Source organism: Halichondria panicea, chromosome 6 (assembly GCF_963675165.1).
Source record: "Halichondria panicea chromosome 6, odHalPani1.1, whole genome shotgun sequence".
Classification (NCBI taxonomy): Eukaryota; Metazoa; Porifera; class Demospongiae; order Suberitida; family Halichondriidae; genus Halichondria; species Halichondria panicea.
This window is the reverse complement of record NC_087382.1, coordinates 4,759,608-4,787,132: the sequence shown is the minus strand read 5'-3', so window position 1 is coordinate 4,787,132 and position 27,525 is coordinate 4,759,608. Positions and strand designations below refer to the sequence as shown.

At 39.2% G+C, this 27,525-nt stretch overlaps 1 protein-coding gene and 1 long non-coding RNA gene across 9 annotated transcripts; one reads left to right on the top strand and one right to left on the bottom strand.

Moving 5' to 3' along the window:
* Positions 1–796: 796 nt before the first annotated feature.
* On the bottom strand, positions 797–26,531 carry LOC135337765 (uncharacterized). 7 transcript variants are annotated; one of them, XM_064533742.1, is made up of 16 exons: positions 26,283–26,531; positions 24,221–24,254; positions 14,292–14,621; positions 13,190–13,435; positions 11,752–11,832; positions 11,321–11,649; positions 11,093–11,213; positions 10,075–11,023; positions 9,524–9,701; positions 9,374–9,469; positions 9,190–9,288; positions 8,917–9,021; positions 8,304–8,402; positions 8,088–8,177; positions 4,618–6,064; positions 797–4,564 (listed from the first exon to the last, which is right to left on the bottom strand). In XM_064533742.1, exons 3-16 carry the CDS (start codon positions 14,614–14,616, stop codon positions 972–974), a joined length of 7,758 nt encoding a protein of 2,585 aa, XP_064389812.1. In that variant the 5' UTR covers positions 14,617–14,621; positions 24,221–24,254; positions 26,283–26,531; the 3' UTR covers positions 797–971. The 7 variants fall into 7 exon arrangements, with proteins under 7 accessions (XP_064389812.1, XP_064389811.1, XP_064389810.1 ...); XM_064533747.1 differs by lacking the exon at positions 26,283–26,531 and having other exon boundaries at positions 3,681–3,848; positions 3,905–4,564; positions 14,292–14,640; positions 24,221–25,601; XM_064533741.1 differs by lacking the exon at positions 24,221–24,254.
* LOC135337770 (uncharacterized) lies at positions 18,347–23,781 on the top strand. Of its 2 annotated transcripts, XR_010395317.1 has the most exons (4): positions 18,347–18,774; positions 19,073–19,160; positions 20,887–20,977; positions 23,613–23,781. It is a non-coding gene; the product is annotated as an uncharacterized LOC135337770 (long non-coding RNA). The 2 variants fall into 2 exon arrangements; XR_010395316.1 differs by lacking the exon at positions 18,347–18,774 and having other exon boundaries at positions 18,788–19,160.
* Positions 26,532–27,525: the final 994 nt, after the last annotated feature.

The following is a 27,525-nucleotide window of genomic DNA, read 5'->3' as shown; positions in this document are numbered from 1 at the left end:
TTTGGTGAATACCATAGATTCATATCAAGAAATGCGTTTGTTTGTGGCCACCAATTGGCTATAGTGTATTGATAATTGTGTGGCACATGACCATAGGTAGGGGGAACAACACCAGGACTGGTGGTAAATATCTGTGCTCAGAGTATATATTGTGGACCATAGGCTGTCAGATAGTCTTGAGGCATACATACTATGACCGCTGGCATTAGGGTACCTTGGATAAGATAAGTGAGGCATTCCAAAAGGAGCTAATGGGGGCTGGGGATGGTTAGTAGTTGCACCATACCATTGACTAGTGCTGTATCCTGGTGGCTCAGGGAGGTGGGAGTGATGGTGAGTACTCAGAGCAATACCTGGATGATTAGAAACAGTTGAGTAGTTGTGTAGAGCTGGACTTGCTACTGTAACAGCAGATGTTGCATTGGTCGATGGATACTGTGTTTGTGTTGACATTGGATCAGTCACATCTGGATCCATGGGTGCAGCAGATCGAGGATGAGTCTCCTATGTTTGTTAGATAGAATACAAGATTGCATAAGCTAGAGCTCATCACTCAAACAGAGGTTTTCAGATACTCACTGCCATTTCTGTCTGTCGGGAATCCGCTTTCTTTTATAGAAGCTCAATGTACTAAATCTAGCTATAAACAAGAGTACATTAAGTTATTGCTGTTGGCTAGTTTTAGTGGGTGGTTATTATGAATTGCATGGGCCACTAATTGTTTGTTTGTACCGTGGTTTGTGCTATAAATTAGACCTCGTTAACCCATTCATGCACTCCTGAATTTATAATAAAGTGTTTTGAGTGAATTCATTAGTTTTGCCGATTTCCATAGTAAATTACATGTACATGTATTAGGACAAGAAAAACTGAATTCGAAGACATAATTACACAAGGTATAATGACTTAAGCTAAACTCAGTAACTATTAAATCTGCTCTGCATTATAATTATCGTATAGTTCATGTATACCTATCGTATCTTTAGATTCCATTCAGGAGATATAGTGACGTTCCTGTCTCTTTTTAGTTTTTGTATTTCTCTCTGGAGGTCATCCACAGCATCTCTGTCAAACTTATCTCCATACGTAATTTCTTTGAGAGTGAGGTTTTGAACGAGTGCTCTTGCTAGTGACTCAGTGTCATATTGACTAACGGATAAATATGAGTTAATTCTAAGATATTGAATACATTTGCTTGAAATTATCATTTCATTCAAAACTTTACCAATATCAGGAAAACAATAGCAGTTTAATTTGATCAGTGATGTGTTGTGCCTAAGATTTTGAAACAGATTAGTCCATCCCTCAACGCTAATGTACATATTCCTGTCTATTATCAGTTTTTTCAAGGAAGAGGTTTGCCAATAGTAAGAATCAACAAATAGATCATCGGTCAGATCACAATTGGATGCTTTCAAGACAGCGAGTCGTGGATTGTGGCGAAGAAAATCTAGTAATGCCACAGTACCCTCTGTTCCAAGACTGTTGTAACTAAAACTTAATTCTGTCAGAGATTCCATTTGAATAGATCGGAAAAATCGCCATGTTTTCCAAGCTGATGGTGTGCAACTAGCATCGGTCAAATATGTATTTCCGTCCATCGCTAAAACTGTGAGAAGCTTGCTATGACTCAGCACTTCGATTAATGTTTCAGCACATTCGGTATTGAAATGAACATTTTTAAAACACAACTTTTGAATAGGGGTAAACATCAACGAGTTCAGTAATGTGATCAGTCCAGACAAGTTCTGATCGTCTCTGTCATTTGTAACTGTTATCTCAGTACATAAAGTGACATTGTGACATAAACTTTCGGCTACATATTCAAGAATGTCTCCATGATCATGTAAAAGAGAAACATTTATCCTTAATGCTATCGATGATGTCAACGATTTGCTTAGTTCAAGCAATCTACTTTTTATTGCTACTGTGTCTTGCTGAATGTTACTACAATGATCACTGCCTAGGATGATCGTAACCATATCCAGATGTTTATTCTGTGATAAACACTCTAAAGCAGCACCGTAAGTTTCAACACTCAGGCCAGTGAATCGTCGTGGGAATACACACTTGATGTTGGTGAGGAAGGTTTCATAACCCAATGCTTTTGAGTTATCATGATTGGATACATCGAGATCATTTTCATTGGTTTTAAACGCAACACTGACTCTTTTAGTTGAAAAGTGAAACACACATTTTCTTGGCAAATGCTCGAGCATTTCAACTAACTCACTATCACTTATCTCAGAGTCATTGTTCACAATACGAATGCTGCTTATAGTCGAACTTTTAGATAAAGATGATAAAATAGATAGCATTGCATTCCCATTTAAGAAACATCCACGGAATTGTATCTGTTCTATATTCTTACATTTTCTCAGGAACTCACACAGGCTCTTCACAGCATCTTCACCTGAACTACCACAAGCAGGGCAATCTTGAAATACCACAGCACTATTTTCTGGATCACTACCATTCATTTCAAGCCTTTCAATTTCTACAGAAGCAAACTTTAACAGCTGCATTAAAGAGTTTGAACAGATACTTAAAGGAATGCATTGCAAAACAAATTCTTCTTTAGATATCATGGTAGGTATCATGGTAACTTTTTGTCTAGGTGACCGGGAGTGAAAAATTTTTAATGTTTGAAATGCCTTGAAATTGACTAAGGCTTGGGAGAGTTGCACCATGTGTTTACACGTTTCAATATACACCAATGGTAGCGTCAGTTCTTCGAGAGGTGAATCTTTGGAATTAGACAGAAGAGTTAATATGGATGTGATCGGAATAGTATTGTTAGATTTGACATTTCTGATTTTTATATCACAAAAGCTCAAAGTTTTCGAGATAGCAATACCTGGTAACATTGTATGTTTGGAGTGCTTAGTTTTTAAAAGCACAGAGTAGGTAGGTATAGTGATACCACAGTTACTCAAGTCGATGAACTCCCAGACAAAGTCTTGAGGAGTATTAGAGATAAGATGTGCAAGAACAAGACAATCAAACGTGGTGAGATGATAACCGGACATATCCAGGCTTCCATTGAGGTGAGACAAAATAGAATCTGAAGAGCTCTTACTCTCATAGATAAGTTGAGCCAAAAACAGAATCCGTTTTTTTTCACTTGACCCTAACAGAAACGTACTTTGAGGCTGCAGCAGAGAGTCACCTGAACTCAAGAAACTGAATTGAGTTAAGCCCGCTAAAAATAGCAAGGTCATTCTGTACGTTTCATTCTCGATGTTTGATCTTAGGAAACTTTTACGTTGCTCATCAGTCATGGCATCCGAAGCTACATACCTCGCAGCAAGAAACTCTTGAATGGTTAGGTGGAGAAACTGAAAGAAGGCAGCCTCACCAGTAGTTGTAAAGCAGTAAAGTGAGTTTAAGAGGCCAAAAGATACATAATCAATTAGACTACTGTCATCAAACACTAGTTTATTTTGCTCAATTCCTTCCAAAGCAAATTTTGAGAGATGATTTAGTTGCCCTGTAATGAGGTATGGAATTTGATTTAAGTTCTTTGCAGCATCAATCTCACTAGATACATCTTTATCAAGTCCTCCCTTTTTAGTAAGTCGTTTAATTGTATGTAGAAGGAAAATCTCGTACAGTTCAGTTATTGTAGATGGAAGACTGAAACTTTCTATTATATAGACAAACAACAAAATTCTACAATTCAGGGGAATGTAACAAAGTGATCCAATGTCTAATCGTTCTTTCAATTTTTGTATTAATTTCTTTCCTTCCTTCCCAGGAATGTTAGTACAAACACAGTCGTGTATTTGCTCTTTAGTAAATCCCAATACCTCGACATGGCGATTGACTCTAGGTAAACTTCTCAAAGGCTGAGAAGCATAAGGACGAGATGTAATTATCACAGAGCAAAGATGAAGCGTCTTACCTTTTATTATGTCTAGGACAAGAGACTTTTGTTGCAAAAAAGTTCTTTCTTGATAGCTAAGTTCATCGAAACCATCAAATATTATCAGAGTTCCAGCACCAGATACTTGCATCATGTGTTTTATAACATTTTGTTGGAGTTCTTCGTTATCAGAGGGAAAAATATTAAACAATTGCAATTTTTTGTTGAAGTTTTGTAAACTTTTGAGCTCCCTAAGAGGAACTAAAATCACCAGTTGATACTCTGGAAGGATATCACCTTCTGCCCAGTCGATACACACCTTCCTAGTGATAGTAGTTTTCCCAATCCCTGGAGCCCCATCCATTAAAATTGTTAATCGACTTTCATTTGTCTTAGGAGTAATGATAGGATAAAATGCTTCTTCAAGATCAATGCTCGTCTTTTTGGCAATGATGCTATCAATATTTCCATGTGCATAATCTTTAGAAACATTATTTATATCCTTTTCAGTTTGTAAGTAATTCCTTTCTTTCTGAATTAGTGCCAAATTAGTATAGTGCTCTTTGGTAGCTATGCTTGGGGGCCAGTCAGAATCTGGTAGGATAGACATCTCTCTGTACTTGCTCTTCAGATAGTCAGCATACATCACTACACACTCAGGAGGTGGTTTACTGTCAGCAAGATCAGTCAGCGATACACCTGCAAAATAATTAGGTATTACAATGGTAAACGCATGGGCTTGAGTGGCTTACCTCTGTCTGTGCAAATATTTTCTGCCACGTCCCTTTTTCCCACTCTCACAAGAGCAGTGATCAGCCGTAGAAACGTAGATTTTGACATCTCTACTAATGTTCTTGCATCAACTTGTTTATTTAGGGGAAATAGTTTAATAAAGTCTTCATACTTTTCACTTTCAAGTAGTCTTCGAGCTTTTTCTTTTTGGTCATCAGGGAACCTTTCGCATAAGCGTTTGTAATCAGTCGTTTCATAACAAAGCTCCAAGAAAGCTCTAAATAATAAATTTAGTTTCTTGTCTTTCTTCTTTATTTTAATCAACCTTTGTTCTTCAACTCCCAACCAGAGACCAAGCTGATACCAAACTTTATCGATTGGAAGAAGACAAAACTCTTCTAACGAGATTTTTCCTGACAAACTATTTGGTGCTGGTGTAGGCGGATCCATTGCTACTACTTCTGACTCTATCTCGGTTGCTAATTCATTTTCATTAACGGTATGTTTCCTCAAAGCTTCGATGATTTTCGTCCATGTTAACTGTCTAATTTTAAGAAGAGTTTCTCGCAAACATTCTTCACATTTTTCTCTATTGTCATTAGAAATTTGCTGAAGAGTTGACGGTAGTAGGCCAAGGGCTAGACCAAGATTACGCCATTTGGAACAAATACTGTGGAGTTTCTCATACACAAACGCAAAGTTCTCCTCTGATGGGTCTGGTAATTGGCTGCAACGCTCTGTAGTGCCGTGAGAATAATGTTGACTACTAATGTTTTGAGAACTAGGGCTAGTAACAGCTGACTGAGATGGACCAGCTGGTTGTTCCAAACTATCAGTTAAGCGCAACCTTTTGGCTGCTGGAAATATTACTGACGAATTATTGTGCAGTGAAGCAATTGGAGCGGTAGGTAGCCTTGCTATACTACCTTTGTCTGATTGACAGTCGACATCGATTTGATGAGAACTAGTGCTAACAACTGATTTAGATTGACCAGATTGTTCAGTTATGCGCAATCTTTTGGCTTCCGGACCAGATGATACTGATGAATCGTTGTGCAGCGAAACAGTTGGAGTAGTATGTACATTTTTGTGCGGAATTACCTGATCAGTTATACTATCTTCGCTTTCTGAAGTCACACTTTGCATTAAGCTCAATATAGTAGATTCCAGATCTATAGATACAGTTGAATTCGAAGTATTATCTACTGCTGGAGGGATTTCTTGTATTGGAGGGTGGTAAAAGGCATACATTGGCAAATACTCATTGGATAGAGGCATCGGTGTGTCGCTAGTTTGTACATACCATGGCTTCATATCAGGAAATAAATTCTCGTGCTGATACCAGTTGGGTGGTGGATAACCTTGAGGCATACCATGAGTGCTAGCATTAGGTATAGATGGATACTTTGTTTCTGCTGACATTTCATCAGTTGCATCAGGAGCCATGGATACAGCAGAACAATTTTCCTAAAAATAAAAAGGACTATTATATAAAGTAATTGTGCTTTGCTGTTTTGTTTGTGTTAGTGTAAGTATCAGTGTGTAGAGGGGTTTATGACAGTACAAACCTCTCGATCACAAGGACGTGGCCCGAAGGAGAGGTGTGGTTTACTGTCATAAACCCCAAGGCACTGTGCATGCTCCTCTGATTTGCTATTTGCTATGGATCCCAGCCGCTTGCATGAATACCAAAGCTAGCTGCATGTATAGCAATACCATTAAATCATTCAAGAAGATAACTAGCTTGTCCACACCCATGCAGCTAGGGCTCCTGTCCATACTCAAACCCTTGCCCATACGGGTACTTCCCCTCTCTGTTCAATTATAAAAGTCAGCCCCACCTCCCTCACTGCAACCAGCCAGAAAAAACAACAGTTACACGGCTAGCTGGCCATCTATATGCCAGGCTGGTAGGCGAGCAAAGGTAAGCTACTGAAAATAACCTCTCCTGTTATTAAACTGGAAATTTTTTGTATATACACAGAAGCTGAACAGGCCTAGTGCAATGAGCAAGACTGGTAAAAGTGTAGTAGGTGAGAAATATGCAAGACCTATAATCGCTTAACAGACAAGAACTATAGATACTCACTGACAATTTCAGGATAATTTTTATTATGATTGTGCTATTTTTAGTGGGTAGTAGCAGGAGCACATAAAGAGAAGGAGCATCTAACTGTGTAGAAGAGCTGTTGTCTAAGTGGTTTGACCAAATATCTCCATGTATGGTAGTTGTGAAATATGTGAATATCATTATACCAGTATACTTGTAATGATATTCAGAGAAATGTTGATGTTTTGTCGTTTTGTCAGTTTGTACTTGTTACTACAACCACTTAGACAACAGCTATTCTAGGGAGTTAGATGCTCCTTCCCTTTATGTGCTCCTGGTAGTAGCCATTGTTGCCTAGTGAGTGGGCAGATTAAAGCAATCCAGTGATCTGTATACGGCATGTTGCATCACTACCATAAATTGCACTGCTGTATATATGGTGTAAATGCAATGGATGAAATCTGCTTTTGGAGTTATGCCCAACCCACCACCCAATAACTCATTTTGTCCCTTTTATATAGGCTACTACTTTTTACAATAGCTGTGGGAAGAATTTACTATGGAATTCAGCAAAACTAATGAATTCACTCAAAACACTTGTATTTTATTAGGGAAAAACTTGACCACATGCAATCAGAAAAGTTTGACGTCAATGGGCAACAAGTTAGTTATTGCATCTGGCATTATGTCATTCAGTGCAATATATGGCATGTTGCACTCGTGCTGGGCAATAACCAATAACACATTTATAGTATGTGCACAAACAGTTTCTAGTGGTATAAACTGAGCAACATATAGGCATAGTGCTACGTGGTGAGGAGCAATAGGTAAAGACTATGAGGTATAGCTATATATCTATGTGTTATAGTATAGTGTCTCAAATCCCGAGAGCTTTCCCGAGGAATGAGGGACACTATAACACATAGATACCGTATGTACATGTTTTATGATTTAGACCCCAAAACTTATCTCTAGAGTAGACTACCGAATTTCGTCAGACGTCAATAATCATCAGCTAAATGTGTATAATGCACAACTGAAAAACTAGTAAATTCTTCCCACAACTAACTGCACACACCAATAGGTGGCTATGGGACTACTAACCAGCGAAAATTTGGATGGGCCAAGTTACTTCCAGTCGGAGCTGTGATCACTAGAATAAAACTGTCCAATAATTCAATTTTCGGCGAGTAATCTATTTCATTTTTTGCCAAAACTACACTACTAGAGTTAATTGACACATACTGGGATCAACTAGATAGAGTACAGTACATGGTGGAGTAATCCTAACCTTGCAAAGCTGAGCTAGTGCCTGGCGAAAGTAAAGTGCTGGGGCAGCCTATAATATTCTAAAATAATGTAAGACCGACCACTAAAACGATGCGATGTGAGAATTGGCCGGGGAGAAGCACTGAAAAGCGTTAACAAAAAATATTGTACCTTCGTCACATCTGCTCCCTTGTCAATCAGCAACTGGGCAGTTTCAGTGTGTCTATTCTCACAGGCAACATGGAGTGGTGTATTTCCTTCCTGTGTTCATACATGACATATAATATCAATATAGGAACCATATGACTTGTGCTGTGTGACATAATATCCTAAGAGTCACTTATTATGGTTAATACTTCACTATATTATAGATCTTGTATTGGATACCTTGTTCTTATTGTTCACAACCGCTCCACTGTCAATCAACAACTGGGCAGTCTCAGTGTGGCCGTTCTCACAAGTTACGTGGAGTGGGGTGTTCCATTCCTGTAGAATTTTAGTGGCTATAGATCTACTGGCTATACAATTTTACTTTTGACATACTGTAAGCCTGTCACAAAACATTTTGGTTCACCACAGATTTTTTGCGGTGACCCTGAAAATGTTGGGTCCCCGGACAATTTCTTTCAGCTAGTACGGTGAAATATTTGTTCTCACTGAAATATTTGGTCATTTTGGCAGTTGACGCATCAAAACAACAGGTACAATCATCAAATTGCAAAACCTGAAAATATAGCTAGGTTTACTAAAGCCATATGAAAGGGCGGTTCCATGGAACCCTGGGATCTCTCCTGGATCAGCTACTGGGTTTATAGGCTGAGCTAGGCTATACCTGCATGCTTATCTTGACAGCTAGCTAATTAAGTTCTTGAACATACCGCTGTAACAGCTATCTACTGTCAATGGACTGGGGGAACAGGCGGTATCCGCCCCCGGATAAAGCTGGCTGAATTTAAATTTTTTTCCATACAGCTTATATGTAGCTCTTAGCATAGCATACCATATTCCACCACTTCACACATGCTCCCCTGTCAATCAGTATCTGGGCAGTTTTAGTGTGGCCTTTTTCACAGGCAACATAGAGTGGGGTGTTTCTTTCCTGAAGCTATAAAAATCGGAAGGAAGTGCACACACATAATTATTATAATATACAACTATATTGTGACATTTTTCGGTGGGTCATGTTTACATTCGCAAACTGGCTTAAGTTGATCTTGGCCACAAATTGATAACATTTGACAAACTGTACCACTAAGCTGGTAGCAGCATATACCTTGTTCCGTCTGTTCACATCTGCTCCTTTGTCAATCAGCAACTGGGCAATCTCAGTGTGGCTATTCTCACAGGCAACATACAGTGGGGTCATCCCGTCCTGTAAAAAAACAGTATAACCATTGCTATATGCGCTATATGCATGTATTTAGCATTGGGCCAGCCTCAGAGGAACGTATATATACCATGTTATTCTCATCCACGTTTGCTCCCTTGTCAATCAGCAATATCACGGTCTTAATGTCTCCTTTTTCACAGGCAGTAATGAGAGTATTCTCATCCTGTATGCATTATTGTATATAGTCTACGTACATTCCATGACAAATAAAAATTACCTGATCAATGGCAACAGGATGCGAGTGCAATTCCTCTGCTTTTAGGGGTCGTCGCAGCTCTCCATCTTCAAGTGTTGGGGGCCCTCCATCATTAGCTACAGCATGTTGTTGCATTTGTTTGTGGGATGACTGAGCTAGAACCTCATTAAAAATGGGAAGATCCACATCTGTGACCTGCCTGCATGAGTAAATATGTACAGAACAATTAGATGTCCGGAAGCTAATTGACAATGGTCAGGCAACAATAGGTGGCCAAACTTTTGGTTTTAGCCTCCCGTCCTGCCGGAGGATAACATTTTTAGGACCTAAGAACCATTGGCTGATTTCCAAGAGGTATAGCTAACACATGTACAGTGTGATTCAAGGACTGTATACTGAGCATAGTCTAGAGAACATACTAATCTATGATTCAAAGATATTGGTCCCCAGTTGCCGAGTCTACCAGACCGCTTCTGCCAGCGCTGATATGGCATATCTACATAAAACATGATACTGATCGATCGATACTATTCACTTGCTAAGCAAGTATACATACTTGATCTTTCACTTACATATTTTCTTTCTCCTTTTCTTCCTCAAGTGGAAGAAGAATAGCTCCAATCCCACTGAGTGCTGACTGTTGAGAAGGGGACAGTGGGAAGATATACTCAGCAACAGCTACGGAAACCAAGAATTGTAACTCAACACAACCTTTCTTGACGGAGCAAAGTTGTAAAGCCTTGGGTTCTAGGCCTAAGATTTTAGCAACATTGTCTTGTAGCATCCGAACCCTCCCTAGTGATAACGCTGCCTCTGTGCATTTAAGAGCAAACATTTCGGCCGTCTTACGAGATTTGCGTGAAGGGAAAGCAGACCAAGGGACTTCAAAAACATTTCGTTGGCAGAAGATATTCAAATTAGTGATATATTGGCATAGCCTTTTGTGATCATCATCCGTTCCATGGTCTTGAATAAGCTGTTCAATGATTTGATAGTTTAGGAATGAGATGTAGTTGTAGACTCGAAGTATGGAGAAAATTTTGGCCAAGCTTTCTGTTGCAAGAATCAATTCTTCATGCGCAGTATCAAATCCGCTCACATTTTGATCTTTTAGTGAAGCTATAGAACTCAGTATACGATCTCGTAGATTGTTTAAGGTATCTTGTCCTTCAAGTGACTTCCTAATGTACACCGAGAAATTAGAAAACTTGATCATGATATCTCTAGTGTCGGATATTAATTTTTCTTCCAAATAAATGACATCTTCGTCAGCAAGACCAGAAACATCAAGGTAAGGGAAAAGGTTGGTAATTTTGAGAGATCTTGTCTTCTTGGGACACCCTTTTTCAGAAAAGAATTGTTGTGGAGAACACTCTTTACAGTAAGGACATACGAAAATGTCAGTGGCACCCTCATCTCCAGAAGACGTCTCACCAACATCTGTTGTTTCAGCTGAGTGGTCAGGTTGGTGTACATCACTCTCTTTTTCTAGCTGCCCCTTAAGTGTTTCCACACTGGATTCTGAGAACACACAATGTAAGAGTATCAACTCAATAAAATGGAAAAAAAATAGGATAACCATAATTATACCTTGATATGTTTCAGTTGTTTCTTGCATACTAGACTGAGTTGGAACCGAGTTGAGTGAATCTTTATGGGCTCCTGACTTCAAAGAAGGGGTAGCAATGTCAATAGGCGATACTGGTAGATTCTGAAAGACAATCAAAAAGCTGGCTAAGTGCAAGGCTATAAGGCATCGTTTAAATATTGTAGTAGTATACAGTAGATAGAAGTGTGCTTAAATATTCACAACCTTACTTTCAAGCACTGACAGACATCAGAAGCAATCCCCTCTTTTTTCAATTTTACTAACATCTCCAAAAGGATCCTGAACGTTACTTGTGAGAATTTCTTTTCTATCCAGATGTTCAAGCACTTGATCATGGCTTCACGGTTATCTGCACATTTCTTGACATCATTTTTCTCGCCACGGGTTAATTCCATTGCATCAACATAGTGCTCAGAATTATCAAAGTAGACAGCCAAATATGAAATGTGCTTTTGTTGAATTTTACTGTCAACTTGGGCAGTAGTGAGGTGATATGTGTACATAAGCGATGGAAGATTCACTGGTAGAGCAGATGATCCTATATATACAGTATGGATTAAAAGGTCCTCATACCATAATTATGAACACCACTAACAAAATTCACCAACGGACGTAATAATCATGACATCAAAGAACACACCTGGAGGAGATGATCGTGTGCGTTTTGCACTGGGCATCTCCCCGGACGATAGAGGTCTCTTTTGACCAGCTGCTCTTGAAACTGTAGTGTGATATTCAAAGTAGTTGTTACTACAAAAAGTATATATCGGCAAGAAGCACTAAAGCGGATAATATAGACACTTGTTGCATTTTGAGTGGGCAGATCAAAGGAAACACTGTGCCAATATCTGCCATATGGCACAGGTCAAGCCTTGAACTGTGCCAATATCTAGATACTGGCATAGTATGGCTGAAGTTACCTAAAGCCCACCCTCTACCCAGTAACCTGAAATGGTCCCTTTTATAGTATAACACTGTTAAATAGATTCAGTGGTAGGCAGAAAACGTTTTTCATGCGTCTGGTGCATTCCACAGCCACCACAAGTAGTTGAAACTAGTTGTCCTATAAAAGGAGTGATGTGTACACGGAAAGGAATGGACAAGGAATGCAACAAATCAGTTGTTACACAGCTCACTCGTGCGCACATTGGATATATTGGCTTAGTAGTGCACTTGCCCTCGAGGCCTGCAGCCCTCGGGCCTAAGTCACTACTGAGCCAATATAGCCTCGTTCCCAGGCCTTACTTTTTCTTGCTGTTGTCACTGTTCATCCATAAATCACAAGAAAGACATAGTGAGGCAGCAAAGAAAGAAATGGGCGTACAGTTAAGAAAAAGTAAGGCCTGGTTTGGGAAATCGCGTGATCCACAAGGATTTTTATGAACGTGGGCGATATGTAGCCACAATCGCGACGTAAGGTATTCTCCCACGCATTCAGAGTTAATAAAACTGTACTGAGACAACCACCCAAGCTGTGCTGCAAGTCAGATCAGAGAACCAGCGTGGCCAGCTCTGGTGGCAGTAGCTACCTGCATGCTATATGATAATGATGACTAAGCTATTCTTGATCTATACTAGCATGTAGAAAGACACAAGAAAAGGTAATAGTCTGATAGAATCTGAACACACAATCTAGACTAGTAGATCATCTAGCTAAGCCTAAGGTATATAGCTAGCTATAGTGCTTGCAAACTTCCAGTTCCAAGTCCATGTCCAGCTTGCTGCAGGCAAAGTTTTATTAGTCATAGATATCTGCGTGGGCAGTCCAACATCTCTAGCTCAGCATGCCCACGCATATTTTCACCCTTCTACCACCCTTCTACCCTCACGCGACTTCCCGATGATACAGGCTCTCCTTTTTCCTAACTCTACGTCTATTTCTTTCTTTATTCCTCAATTTAATATCGTATTTTATCTCATTGAACGATTAAGACAGTATTTAATCTTATTGAACGATTGTGATAAAGAACAGAAAAAAAGGAGAGCCTGTGTAGAGGCTAGAGCCAATATATCCCATGTGGCACTTGTCACAGTCGTGCATGTGTCACAACTATAACATAATTATGTAGATGTAGTACCTTGCATACTAGACTGAGTTGGAAGTGAGTTCAGTAGTACCTCCCATGTTAGAGGAGGCCCTGATTTCAAACGATGATCAAGCATTTTACGAAGACAAGTGCTGTTATCATCAGCACACTGCTTTCTGATGCTATCTAATGTGACATCATCAACATTGAGAGCCTGTCCAATCTCAAACCATCTGTTCCGAGACTCGGACAGTTTAGAGTGAGCTTCATTTAAATCATCAAGTGCCAGTGTCCCATCTGTACCAAATTATGTACATGCAGTTATGTATGGGAGGTGATCACCGCCAAAATTAGCAGTAAAAAATTTTAAAATGATGCTGTTTTTTTATAGAGGGTTTTAAAAAAATGGTGCTGTTTTAAAATGATGCTGTTTTTTTTACAGAGGATTTAAAAAAAATGATGCTGTTTTTTTTTACAGAGGTCTGTTTTAAAAAATGGTGCTGTTTAGGTGGATTTTTTCAGAGAGGTGCAATTTTTGGAGAGGTGCGTTTTTATGAGGATTTTCATCTAGATGGTCACATGATTTGGTCATATGTTGCTCTCTCTCTTTCGACAAAGTTGAGTATGAGTTCATGGTCAAGACAAGCACTGAACAGAGTGATTTCTGAAATGCAAGTTCTGCAAGATGGCAGGTTGTTATCTAGGGATGTGCTAGAGTCATGCCTTCTGACTTTAGAGTTGGTGTGTATAGGGAATTTGTCACACAGAGCATTATACATTGATGGAAACCACAAGCAGAACAGCATCATTTTTTTAAAACCCTCTGTAAAAAAAACAGCATCATTTTTAAAACAGCATCATTTTTTTAAAACCCTCTGTAAAAAAACAGCATCATTTTTAAAACAGCATCATTTTTTTTAAATCCTCTGTAAAAAAAACAGCATCATTTTAAAACAGCATCATTTTTTTAAAATCCTCTGTAAAAAAACAGCATCATTTTAAAACAGCACCATTTTTTTTAAAACCCTCTATAAAAAAAACCAGCATCATTTTAAAACAGCATCATTTTTTTACTGCTAATTTTGGCGGTGATCACCTCCCATAGTTATGATGTAAGAGTTCCCCAATTGGCATGAACCCCATTAAAACTTACCCATTCGAGGCCCAGGATTGCTCTCAACGTCTCCAGCTAACAGCAATAGGTGAGTAAGAGAGTGGAGCAACACAGCAATCAATATCACTAGGAGACCAACATTCCTTGTGCGTTTTAGGAATTTAGTTTTATCTTGAGAGCTCAGAAACTTGAGAATATACAATAAAAGCAAGCCACCTTGAACCACTTTCGCAGTACTACCCACTGTATCACTGAAGTATAGAGGCTGGTGGTTTGTCGAGGAAGCTTTACTGTGTGGTCGCGATCCCCTCCCACCACTGAACAGCCCAATGCGAGCTCTCCACAACTCCACAGTGATCCCCATTATATCTGCATGCATAATGATTTACTATGCACAATAATTATATATAGCATTATTTATTTTTGTGCAACTTGTGATCATCTCTATAATTATATCTAAATGCTCACAATGCACCATAGTTGGTTTAGTTTAATAGCTTGTTCGCTTGGAATACAAACAGGTGTAAAAGCACTATGAAATGTGAAGCACTGAAGAAATTTTTCAGTTGTACGGTATTGTGTACCATAACTAGTGTATGGTTTCCTGTTTCCAGCGTGATTTAGGGCGCTTTGCGCCCTGGTGACAAAAAGCTGGGGCCATAGGGCCTGACGAACTGATCAGTATCAAAAGAGTGTTCAAGTCGATTGTTGGCCTAGGCTATATAACTACCTTAAGGTGACATATTTTCGCGGGTATTGCGAATGAGAGTAAAATCACAAATGTGTACTTGCAGATAATTGGAAAATGCAATGAATCTCTTTGAAGACCCGCTATGAATATCACAACTTGAACAGAATTTAGCAATACCAGCAAAATGGTGAAATCGCAGACAAATTTATACCTGTGAAAATAATTATATGTCAAATTGAGCTCTATATAATTATACGATTGTGCTAAAGATACATGGGAATTCCCTGACTATAAGTGAGCGTAACGAACAATTTTGACGTACTCACTTCCCGGTGAATACCCAGGATGCAACCGATTCAACCACCATTAGCTTGCATTACGTATATACTTCTAAGAAACTGGAGTGCATTGATGTGACGAACCCCAATGCTGTAGGGTAGAATCCTGCAATCTGAATGGTACATTAGGTAATGATCCTTGAATTATTATCACCAGCAATAAGACATCATCCCCTCTAGCCTCGACCCCAGGCCGATCCGTCTCCAATTGAACGCTAGGTCGCCTACTAGGCCTGGTATTGATTGTACTTGGGTGTGATCTGGGCGTGGTTTTTTAATACAAATTGACTCGTGGTGTACAACAAAAAATGAATCCTCCAACAGTGGTCTTCAACAACAGCCTCTGGGGCAGTATACAGCAGGAAATACTTCCCAGAAGACACTTCTTTGGCAGTGGCAACCAAATCTTTGTCGATTCCTTTATTGCTACTGAGGATGGCAGCAGAAACACCTCTATTGTTTAGACTCCTGATCTGGTCAATCATGAGTCTCATGATGAGAGATACAAGGGGAGAGACAATTAACAAGAACAACACTTTTGTCAACAGGAGGACCCTTGGTCCTACCTAGCTTGTAGTCCATTAAAAAGGGTAGCAACTGATATAGCAGAGAGACTTGCCATACCCCGTTGGGAACCAGATAAACATGTCCCTTCCCTCAAACAGGAGCTTGAGAGCCTGGGCCTGTTCTGCCATGAGAGTGAGGCCATCTTGCTTCAAACAAGACAACGCGTTGCATGCCATAGCTAGCTAGCTATAAATTGAGAACATGACACGGAGCTAAATTACTGTAACTTTTACGGGAGTAAAATGCCTCTACGTACACCTTTAAATTAGTATTACAGAAAAAAAGCAGGAAGCAAAATGTAAAGAATCTCTGCTTTTGTTTCCTGTTCCTGCCACGCCCAGATACAATCAATACCAGGCCGTATTTTTCAACTTCGTTCTATTAAAAAAAAATCGGCCTGGGACCGAGGCTACATGCCCTCGTGCTCGAGTTGTATTAGCTATATATACATCCCTCTTGCATGAGTATAATTATACATAAAAATCGCGAGTTCATGAGTACACGTGTGGTGAAAATTCACCGGACATCACAAGCTATCGTGTCCGTGATTATTGTGCATGCAGAGGCGATACGTACGCGATTAAACTCACGTGGCTGCTGTAAACGCATTGAAGTTATCTGCATTGCCAGTCACTATAGAGTTTTTAATTAGTTGGGGCTCAGATATTGGCAGTCATGCATCCCATCCTGAATGTAGGCGAAAAGTTATTTCACATTAGGGAACAATCAACCAGCTTGATCTTAGAAACTTCAAGTATATATTTTTTGAAATCCAAAACATTTTCACTACCGACTGCTAAAAAGCGTGGAAACAAGAAATCCGGCGAGAACATATTAATTAACTCCAATCCGTTACAACGTCATGAACATGTTATATAGTAGTGTCACCGTTGCGAGTTCACCTCGAGCTACATGAGCTTCTCAAACTTCCACTTGGCCAATAATATCCATAGAGCACGAGCGTAAAACAGTGCATTAACTGGTTTGTAGTTTGCAGCTTCTTGCAGCTACCAATAGCTATCACTCTTGTGTAGAGCTATAGCTACTAAGTAGAAGAGCAACCTTCTACGAAAATATTTTACTATTCTTGATTCTGGAGAGACTGCAATGGCCTTCAATGTACTGGTAACTCGAACAAAGCCTTTTGTTTGCAAGATAATTATAGCATTAATTGCTATAGAAGCTTATAGCTGACAGACTATTCAGTGACGGATCTATAGGATTTTTGAAAGGGGGTGTTCTAGTGGCACAGGGCTCAAACTAGTTAAGCGGGACAAGGGCTCTGAATTTTACCTAAATTAATGTTGTCACTTCTTCTGAACAGTCAGCATGCACATTACCAAAAAAGGTCATCTAAACATTCTGCATGCATGCACTAGAGAGTTTTTAGCTTTTAGTAAAACTGCACAAACAAAGCTTCACAGGACTTACAAGAACTAAAGAGAAGTGATAAGTGTATATGTGAAAGCCTTTCACTCACTAATGCATGGGGTCCAAAAACCCCGATCTGCCACTGGCGTGCATGTACTCACATTGCAACCGTGGAGCAGTTGTAGCTAGCTTATTTTTGATTCAGTAAAACAGAATTATTTTTGACCACCAACCGTACCCCTTGCTCTACCAAACTGTTTAACCACAGAATAATAGAGCACGCCTGTGGTTTACTACAGTTGTAGATCCTAGTCTATGGAATTTCTATTACTTCCGGTCTTAACAAATTACAAGAAGACCTTTGGTCTATGGATCAGAGTAAAACTACAAAAACTAGGGCTTGGCAAATTAATTATACTAGCATAATTTTTGGAATAATAGGGAGACTTCTAGGAACTAGCATAATTGAGAATAATAGGGCACTAAAACTAGCATAATTTGACCCTCAGAGTAGTCTGGTAGACCTAATTTCACTTATTTATAATGTATGCTATACATATTTTACTGTACTGTATAACCATTATATATAGCCACTACAGGCAGGCATAGCTATAGGAGTTTTTCTAAACTCCTTTTGCAAAACTAAGCATCCATGCACTATAGAGGATTATTTTATTTATTTTATAATTATTTCACTTTCTGTAATGCTACATACAATATAACTAGAAATAAATGGTATTTTCAGAATATGAGAGCGATGTTTTAAATTGCAATAATGGGTACACCAAACTGGAATATAATAGACAGAGAATAATTATAGTCAAAAAGAATAATAGGCAAAATGTTGTCAAGGTCTACAAAAGCGGACCAAAATAACTGCATGACTGTGTCTACTATAATATCATTGCTAAAAGTATGAAAGCCCCAACGGCACAAAGCACGGGTAAACACGTACTGTTTACAAAAGTACCTGCCTGAATAGTCGTCTACATAACATTTGAGCAGCTGAATAAATGTTATCGTCTCCACTATAGTTAAAAATCAAACGTGCATGGGGATGACATCAAATCCTTCTAACACATCTAGTCCATATAATTATTATAGTTAAGCATGCGATCCCGCTTCCGTTTCCAATCCCCAGCTCTACCTCCTTATACAGAGAAAAGAGGTGTGCTGTTTTAGACCCTGAGCGTGTGCTATATTAGCACCGTGGTGTGCTAAACAGTGATTCAGCACACTACATGTGCTGTTTTGTAGGCATATAGCACAGCCTACGTGTTGTATTGGTGTGCTTTTTCATGGCTTGTAATTTTGATGTTCGATTAATGTGCTAAATGGACTGTGCTAAATGTAATGGGTGTGCTGAAAGAGGTACACATGCTAATTCAGCACAGTGTGCTGTTTTCAGTACCAAATAAGGGCATGCAGTACAACAGATGTGCAGCTGTAGCTGCATAGCAACAAATACTTTTTTTTATTTGCTGTTCTTGCAAAGAAGAAAATAATTTGAGTTTAGACATGGTTTGAGAGCTGTTTGACAAAACTGTGGAACTAGGTAAGTTTCCCTCAACATGCTGAACAATGCTGTACAATCTAATTACACAGCTATTGTATAATAATTATTGTACCAGGGTGTCATACAGTACACAGGGGGAGTATCCCCTCTGGCTCCAACCCCCCCCCCCCTAAAATTTGCATTCAGGTATTAGTAATGGTGTATGACTGAGTATCCATAGCCTGTATACTAACCAGGGTATTGAAATAACATGCAGTTGACTTTTTTTTTAAAGAATGCCTTATATTTCCCCCCTCTACTTTAAAATCCTGTATGACACCCTGTAATAATTATGCAGGAAGGACAAGCAAGTAAAAGGTTGAATGGGGCTCAACAAAGTGGATACCAATTGAAGCTTATATTGCCCAAGTTTCATAGCACAATAAGTGAGTTATTTACTTCTTCTAATGAAAGCACTGCGGGTGCTGATGCCTCGGTGGAGGTGCCAAAGCTACATAACATAAAACTACTAATAGCTAGCTTTTATACACACATTGATTGATGATATTATTATTGCTGCGCATGCAATCGCAGGGAAACTCAAATAGTGGGTAGTGATCGACCCATGATTGTTGTTAAAAACGATTGATGCCTAAAGTTCAAGTCTAAAATTAATGGCTGTAAGTCAGCAGAGCCTCGCAGCTCTCTTCTCACTCTTGCAGCTACCAATAGCTAGCGTTCTAGTGCAGAACTAACTACTAAGTAGAGTAGCAACACTCGGTGAACGAGTTTTGCTACGGACTCTTCTGAAAAGGCTGCAATAGCATTCCAAGTAAGCAAAACTAGGCATAACTCGAGAACGAAGCTTTATTTTGCAAATCCACAAATAGCAAGCCAAGAAAACATGACTAGAAGCCTATAGTAACTCTTACTTGCACTTCCTTGAGCAGCTGAAATAGTCTACACACACACACACACACACACACACACACACAAACACACTACCGTATACCTTGCTTGCGCATGCGCACCGCGAGGCATAATTACAGCGCCACTCTAATTGAAGGGCCAAATTCACAAAATAAATTATCCAATTAAGCGCCAAGTTGCTAGCGCTTACATAATTAGAAATAACGCATCCTTAATTCGAGGCTACATGTACAACTGATCTGATAGCCTCGTGGAAACAGCTATACTAGAGTACTCTACGTTGCTAAAGCACCACTCTAAATAATATTATAAGTGCCAAACTGGAATTATGGTTTTCTTGTGCGCCACTGAAAATCTTTAGCGGCGCTGTAATTAGAAGAAAGACTGTATAGTAAGTGTGTTTGTTTGTGTGTGTATTTTCACTTGGATGCCATGGCACTGCGTTTACAGCTAGCTAGGATAGATAGCCTCAGCAAAAAAAGTGATTTGTTTTGACAGATTTTCAAATGGTAAAAAGCTTAGTTGGGTAAAAGCTAAGAAGTATAAATTAAACCTTGTACACATGCATTGAAGCTAGCTAAATACAGTTTCATTTTGAAGCTTGATACATCAAATGCGCACTATACAGCCACGCTTGAGTTCTGGCTTCTTTACTGTGAGACTACTCTGGTCCCGGTGAATGTCCGGAGCGCTATAGCTATTCGTTAACACATAAAACTTAGTTTCATTGCATGCATGTCTGACCAAGAACCACTGCCGCTTTCGACTGTACTTGTCATAGCGTATGTTGCACTTTTATTGTATAGATGCAGTAAGCGGTCAATATAAGTTCCGTTTATGTAGTACGCCAGTACGTTTACACTGTATTAAAAGCGTTGCAATTTACCGTTGCACGTTGCAAGTATACGTTTTGCAAAAAACAAACAAAGAGACAATCCTAGTCACCTCGAGTATCGTAGCTAGACTAGTTACTTAGCTATATGCTGTACATACTTGATGCTATGTTTCAATATAATTATATTGTACATTGTACATTTATAATTATTGTACATACTAGATCTACTGCTTTTCACGTGTACATTATAGTTGTGAGACGCCAACTGCCCAGAGGGAAACCACGCCATTCGCAAAAGTTCCCCTAATTCCCTCTCACGTCTAAAGTTCTTTCAAAATGGTGGTCGTACTTTTTTGAAGGCACTATGATTATTGTTGTAAGAATTGATGTGAAAAAACATATTCCAGGATGATGTTGAAAGTGACACGTGTTGGAGAGAGCATTATACTGGACACCCTTGTATGACCAGACCACTGTAAAGTATCGACACAATTGGAGGTATGTATTATTATGCTGCTGTATTGCCACAATGTTTTAATTTAATGGTATAGTGGCTTCACCCAAAAAAACAATTGCAACAGTATACCATACTTTGACTTAAAGCCCCTCTCAAGTATAGTTCCCTTTCAAGTATAGTTATCTGCCTATATACGTATATAGCGGTCAATATAATAAATTATCCCATTTCGTTTACGTAGTACGTTTAAAGCGTTTCCGTTTTGATACTGTATTAAAAGCGTATTTTACTGTACTGTTGCTATATACCATTGCACTTTATAAATGTGGTGTGCTGTGTTTATGAATGCAAAGTGACAATCCTCTAGTAACATATATAATTATGGTTATACCCAGCTAAATTATGCTTAGCCTATAGTTCTACATAGATCTAACAAGAAATAGAACACACCATTCACTGTACTACTTAGCATAACTGCTATAGCTAACTTACATGTAGCAAAGCTAGCAAGCTGCAAAATGTCGTGATTACTATAGCTGCATGGGTGGCCAAAGTAATTTTATCAACAGAAAAAAGCTCTTATCTTGAGCGTCCTTTTTAGCGTTTAATTTGCGCTGTATCAGTGTATTATGCACGTACTACGTAAACGGAACGGGGACTTTATATTTACCACTTTGTAAGTTCATAATTGATAAAAATTGCTGCTACGGAAATCCCTTGTGCACAAAACGATTTTCGATTGCCACACACGTCCAAATTAATGCAAATCAATACTGCCACCTGTAGCATATTGTCTCTGTCGGCCTTGCAGCTGTAGCTGTTCCTATTCAGCTAACAGTTCTATCGATATATTATATAGGACAACGCAGTTTAATTAAACTTTCGTATTAAGCTTTGTTGTTTAGCCCTTACAACGAGTATTGTCGGTGGAAGACAGCTTCTCAATCTGCTCTCTATACGAGATAATTGATGGGCCCGAATATTGATGCTGCTCTATAATAGCACAACAAGAACTCTTGCATTATCATAGTCTCGCAAACTTAATTGTGCGTAAAAACGACTATAATGAGAGTTCATTAGGAAGAGTATGCAACTCCCACTAACCGTAGTAAGCATTCTGTCTAACTTACATCACAACCACATGCTGTGTATAAACTGTAAAATCTTAAAATTAATCTGCATGAATGGATGAATAAAAGTTAGTGATGATTACCACTAATTTTATTCATTGCTTTTTATGCCTCGGTGCGCATGCGCAAGCGAGGTATACGGTAGTGTGTTTGTGTGTCTGTGTGTGTGTCTGTGTATCTGTGTGTCTGTGTAGACTGCTACACCTGCTCAAGGATGAATCAAGTGCAAGTAAGAGTTTCTATAGGCTTCTAGTCATGTTTACTTGGATTTTAATTCGTGGATTTGCAAAATAATGCTTTGTTCTCGAGTTATGCCTAGTTTTGCTTACTTGGAATGCCATTGCAGCCTTTTCAGAAGAGCACGTAGCCAAACTTGTTTACCGAGTGCTGCTACTCTACTTAGTAGTTAGCTCTGCACTAGAACGCTAGCTATTGGTAGCTGCAAGAGTGAGAAGAGAGCTGCAAGGCTCTGCTAAATGCAGCCATTAATTTTAGACTTGAATTTTTGGCATCAATCGTTTTTAACAACAATCATGGTCGATCATTACCCACTCTCAGAGTTTTTGCATGCAAACTAATCATGTATAAAAGCTATTAGTAGCTTTATGTTATGTAGCTTTGGCATCTCCACCGAGGCATCAGCACCTTCGGTGCTTTCATTCTTATCAGCATTGTTATTGTTATTGTTGTATCTCAAGTGGCTGTGGTTACATGCAATAGTGAGTTTGCCTCCTGTGTACAGTCTATTGGAGTAGCGTACTCTTCCTCTTGGTCCTAGTGTTATATGACTCTTTCTGTAGCTACAATTCTTTGCTTTTGCCTCATGTACTTTTTTATGCACTCGGCATTTGTCATGGATCACAGCAAAGGCTTTTCTTATTTCGCCCCATAATAATTATAAGTTTCATTGCAATGCTGTGAATAACCCCACCACCTATCAACAGACTGGTGAATGCTATCAGTGGAGAGGGGGGAGGGGGTGGAACAACCTTACTTTATTCATGCTATGAATGGATGAGTGATGTCTTATTTCGCCCCATAATAACATTGCAATGCTGTGAATAACCACCTCCTGTCAACAGACTAGTGAATGCTATCAGTGGAGAGGGGGGGGTGGAACAACCTTACTTTATTCATGCTATGAATGGATGAATAAACGTTAGTGATGTCTTATTTCGCCCCATAATAACATTGCAATGCTGTGAATAAGTTAACCCCACCTCCTGTCAACAGACTAGTGAATGCTATCAGTGGAGAGGGGGGGTGGAACAACCTTACTTTATTCATGCTATGAATGGATGAATAAACGTTAGTGATGTCTTATTTCGCCCCATAATAACATTGCAATGCTGTGAATAAGTTAACCCCACCTCCTGTCAACAGACTAGTGAATGCTATCAGTGGAGAGGGGGGTGGAACAACCTTACTTTGTTTATGCTATGACTGATGTTATATGTACCTAATCTATACGTACTTTAATTATTCTTATACTTGGTTATAATTCTACTGGCTTTATGTGACATATTTTTCTACTTCACGCATGCAGGTGATGCTGAGAAGTCAAAGGCAGTATCTTACAATTGCAGTGAACTGAGTGCAGACTTGCTATGGTTAACTAACTATGTTTAAAAAAACCTTTCACTTTTATATCCTCATCGTTTGTTTAATACAATTTTAATACTGTATTGATGTATTGTTGTTTCTAATGTTTGAAATTGATTTAGCACAATACAATCAGCACAACTGTTTCAGCACATTAGAATTCAGCACATGTGCCGGTTTAGCACATCAGGTTGTTTAGCACATGTGCAAACGTGCTAAAACTGGAGACATTCGTTTAGCACGGTTTTCTGTGCTAAATCAGCACGTCTTTTTTCTCTGTGTAATCTATGGTAGTATGAAGCACTCACATCATTGCGCATTGTCTCTAAGTGAGTGGGATCTACTCCTACAATCCTATTTATGCACTCCTGATTTCCGTAATAAGCCGAGCATAAATATGATGCGGGTGGTGGACCAGAACCCGGAGTATCACTTGGAATAAGAGTGAGATGGCATGCATGCAATTATACCTATTTATATACGCGATGATGGCAAGGCTGCAGTATACTCTATAATTATAGTCTACAATAGTAAAATATAGGTCCACTGTACCTGTAGATCTCTTGTACTCTTTAATACTTGATATCTGTGTAAATAGCACTTTCAAAACAGCTTAATCCAGCTAGATTCAGCAAGGGCTCAATAAGTTTGGGAAGACAAAAACACAATGCCTATTGTCAGTGCTTATAATTATCATAGATCAGCATCTGCCCATAAATTAATGAATATTTTATTGCATCCTGGCAAATCATGCTGAGGATGCAAGTGGTGAGGATGAGGACTTTTAATTATAATGCATAATATAACTACATAATAGGGCTATCATTTTTGGAGGTTTCATAATAATAATATTATTATAGGTAGACTTATTATCGTGTGAAAATCAGCTTTTTCGCACATCCGTTCTCATCTGGGAATCTGATTATACGTTCCAAAACTTCCAGCTCTTTTTAAAATTATATACAAATGAGACATGAGTGAAAGAATGTCCTGCTCCCACAATAATGTTGACGTCGAAACAACTCACGTACCACCGCCCACACACGTAATTTGTCTGTACACTACCCATAGATACTATCTGCTCCTGATACTATCTATGGGGCTAGCAGCCATGATCGGCACGTTCCCATGATCCAATGCAACACTGCGGGCTAGGCTGTTATAATGCCTGGCTTGCGCATGCGCACCAAGCCTATATATTGGAGAAGTGCGGCCTGGGATCGAGGGTACTATTATATATGGCTTTGCGTGCTCTGGCTTGTGTGGTCAATTGTTATGTAACCACATGTATATACCATGTGACATACACATGTACATGTAGATCAGACATGTAGATACACTTTCGACCGTCAAGCTCTAAAAACTACAGGTTTCAGCACTCACTAATGCATGGGGGTTCAATTGAACCAAAAGAACCCCGATCCGCCACTGGCTGTACTCACATTGCAACCATGGAGCAGTTGTAGCTAGCTTATTTTGATTCAGAATTATTTTGACCACCAACGTACCCTAACCTTGCTCTACCAAAGTATAATAGAGCACACCTGTGGTTTACTACAGTTGTAGATCCTAGTCTATGGAATTTCTATTACTTCCGTTCTAGAACAACAAGAAGACCTTTGGATGCAAGCTAGTCATGCATGGATCAGAGTAAAACCACAAAAACTAGGGCTTGGCATAATAATTATTTGGAATAATAGGGAGACTTCTAGGAACTAGCATAATTGAGAATAATAGGACACTAAACTAGCATAATTTGACCCTCAGAGACCAAATTTCACTTAGTTCTACGTATCTTATAATGTAGCTAGACATCTATTACAATAGTGTATAAGCACTAGCCAGTAGGCAGGCATATATAGGAGTATTTTCTAAAACTAAGCATCCATGCACTATAATTATTTCACTTTCTGTAATGCTATATACATGCAATATAAATTGTCTTTTCAGAATATGAGAGTGATGTCTTTAAACACTGCAATAATTGGTACACCAAACTGGAATATAGGCTGACTTTTTGAATAGTCAAAAAAAATAATAGGCAAAAAAGCATAATTAATTTTGTCAAGGTCTACGAAAGACTAAATTAGTAACTGCATGACTGTCTACTATATCATGCACTGCTAAAAGCATGAAATCCCAACGGCATGAGGCACGGGTTACAAAAAATACCTGCCTGAATAGTCGTCTATATAACGTTTAAGCAGCTGAATAAACGTTATCGTCTCCACTATATAATATATAGATAATATAATTAAAAACAAACGTGGATGACATCAAATCCTTCTGACGCATCTATAATTATTATAGTTATAAGCACGCGATCCCGCTTCCGTTTCCAATATCCAGCTCTAGTAGGAAGCACTCACATCATTGTGCATTGTCTCTATAAGTGCGTGGGATCTACTCCTATTCATGCATGCACTCCTGATTTACATAATAAGCCGGGCATAAATATGATGTGGGCAGTGGACCAGAACCCGGAGTATCACTTGGAGTGGCTTATATTAAGGGTGAGATGGCATGCATGCTATTTATATACGCGATGATGGGCAAACGGCTGCATATATGCAGTACTCAAATAGACTCTTAGTAAATTATAGGTCCACTGTACCTGTAGATCTCTTGTACTCTTTAATACTTGATATCTGTGTGAATAGCACTTTCAAAAACAGCTTAATCCAGCTAGATTCAGCAAGGGCTCATAAGTTTGGGGAGAACTCTGGAGACAAAAACACAATGCCTATTGTCAGTGCTTATATAATTATCATAGATCAGCATCTGCCCATAAATTAATGAATATTTTATTGCATCCTGGCAAATCATGCTGAGGATGCAAGTGCTGAGGATGAGGACTTTTAATTAATGCGTAATTATAACTACATAATAGGGCTATCATTTTTGGTTTCGTTATAGTTATAACACGGGCACGAGGGATGTATGGAATATATTGCACTGAAGCACGAGGGCGCCAGCCCCGAGGGCTGAGTGCAATATATGCCATGCAGCCCGAGTGCACGTGTTATAACTAGTTTATATCCCGAGGGCATAGCAACATAACACTGTCCTAGTAACACAATATAAACAGCACAAAAAAGACAGAGACAACTCTAGACAAAGCTCCATCTCTTCTCTCTTCTAGACGCCAGTATCTGCAGCGTATAAGATTGGCATGACCGACGAATGGCTTGACACAAAATTGTTGGAGTTTCAACTGAAATCTGCAAAACAGCCCCACCCCACTTCTGCTGCTGCAAAACAGCCCCGCCCCACTTACTGCTGCAAAGAAACAGCCCCACCCCACTACTCAGTGAATACATGGTATTAGCTGCTGGTCTACGCTCGGCCTCATAACCAAGCCAAGAAAGCTCGCTTCTACACTGCTGCAAAACAGCTCATGCCCCCAGCAAAAAGAGCCACTTCTAGTGCTACGGTGAAGCAGAATTGACATGCATCACGATGTCGAGGACTAGGTCGATCTAGCTAGGAACACAGAATCTTCCACAAAATGAATCTTGGACAATTTTAAAACCTGCATGGTTGCAAGAAGAAACTCCAGCAGTGCTGAACATTCATTCCTGCATGGCTGGACATACTTTGATACTTGTTATTTCTCATGCGTATTAATTTTAATTTTAATTTAATTGTCTGTCTAATTGCCAGAGGGGCGTTTTGCGGTCAGTGCAATATGACTTTCAGCAGTGCAATATGCTTCATATTGCACTTGGCAACAACGTAGCAACGGGATATAAATAATAATATAGGTAGACTTATTATCGTGTGAAAATCAGCTTTTTCTCATCTGGGAATTATATGTGTGGGCGGTGGTATGTGAGTTTTTCCGACGTCAACATTAT

Excerpts from the sequence above, each read along its gene's own strand:
- LOC135337765 (XM_064533742.1), bottom strand. The coding sequence starts at position 14,616 with ATGGGGATCACTGTGGAGTTGTGGAGAGCTCGCATTGGGCTGTTCAGT. Across the intron at positions 9,470-9,523 it reads ATCCTGTTGCCATTGATCAG|GATGAGAATACTCTCATTAC; the intron begins GTAATTTTTATT and ends TAATGCATACAG. Across the intron at positions 8,178-8,303 it reads TTGTGAACAATAAGAACAAG|GAAGGAAATACACCACTCCA; the intron begins GTATCCAATACA and ends GTATGAACACAG.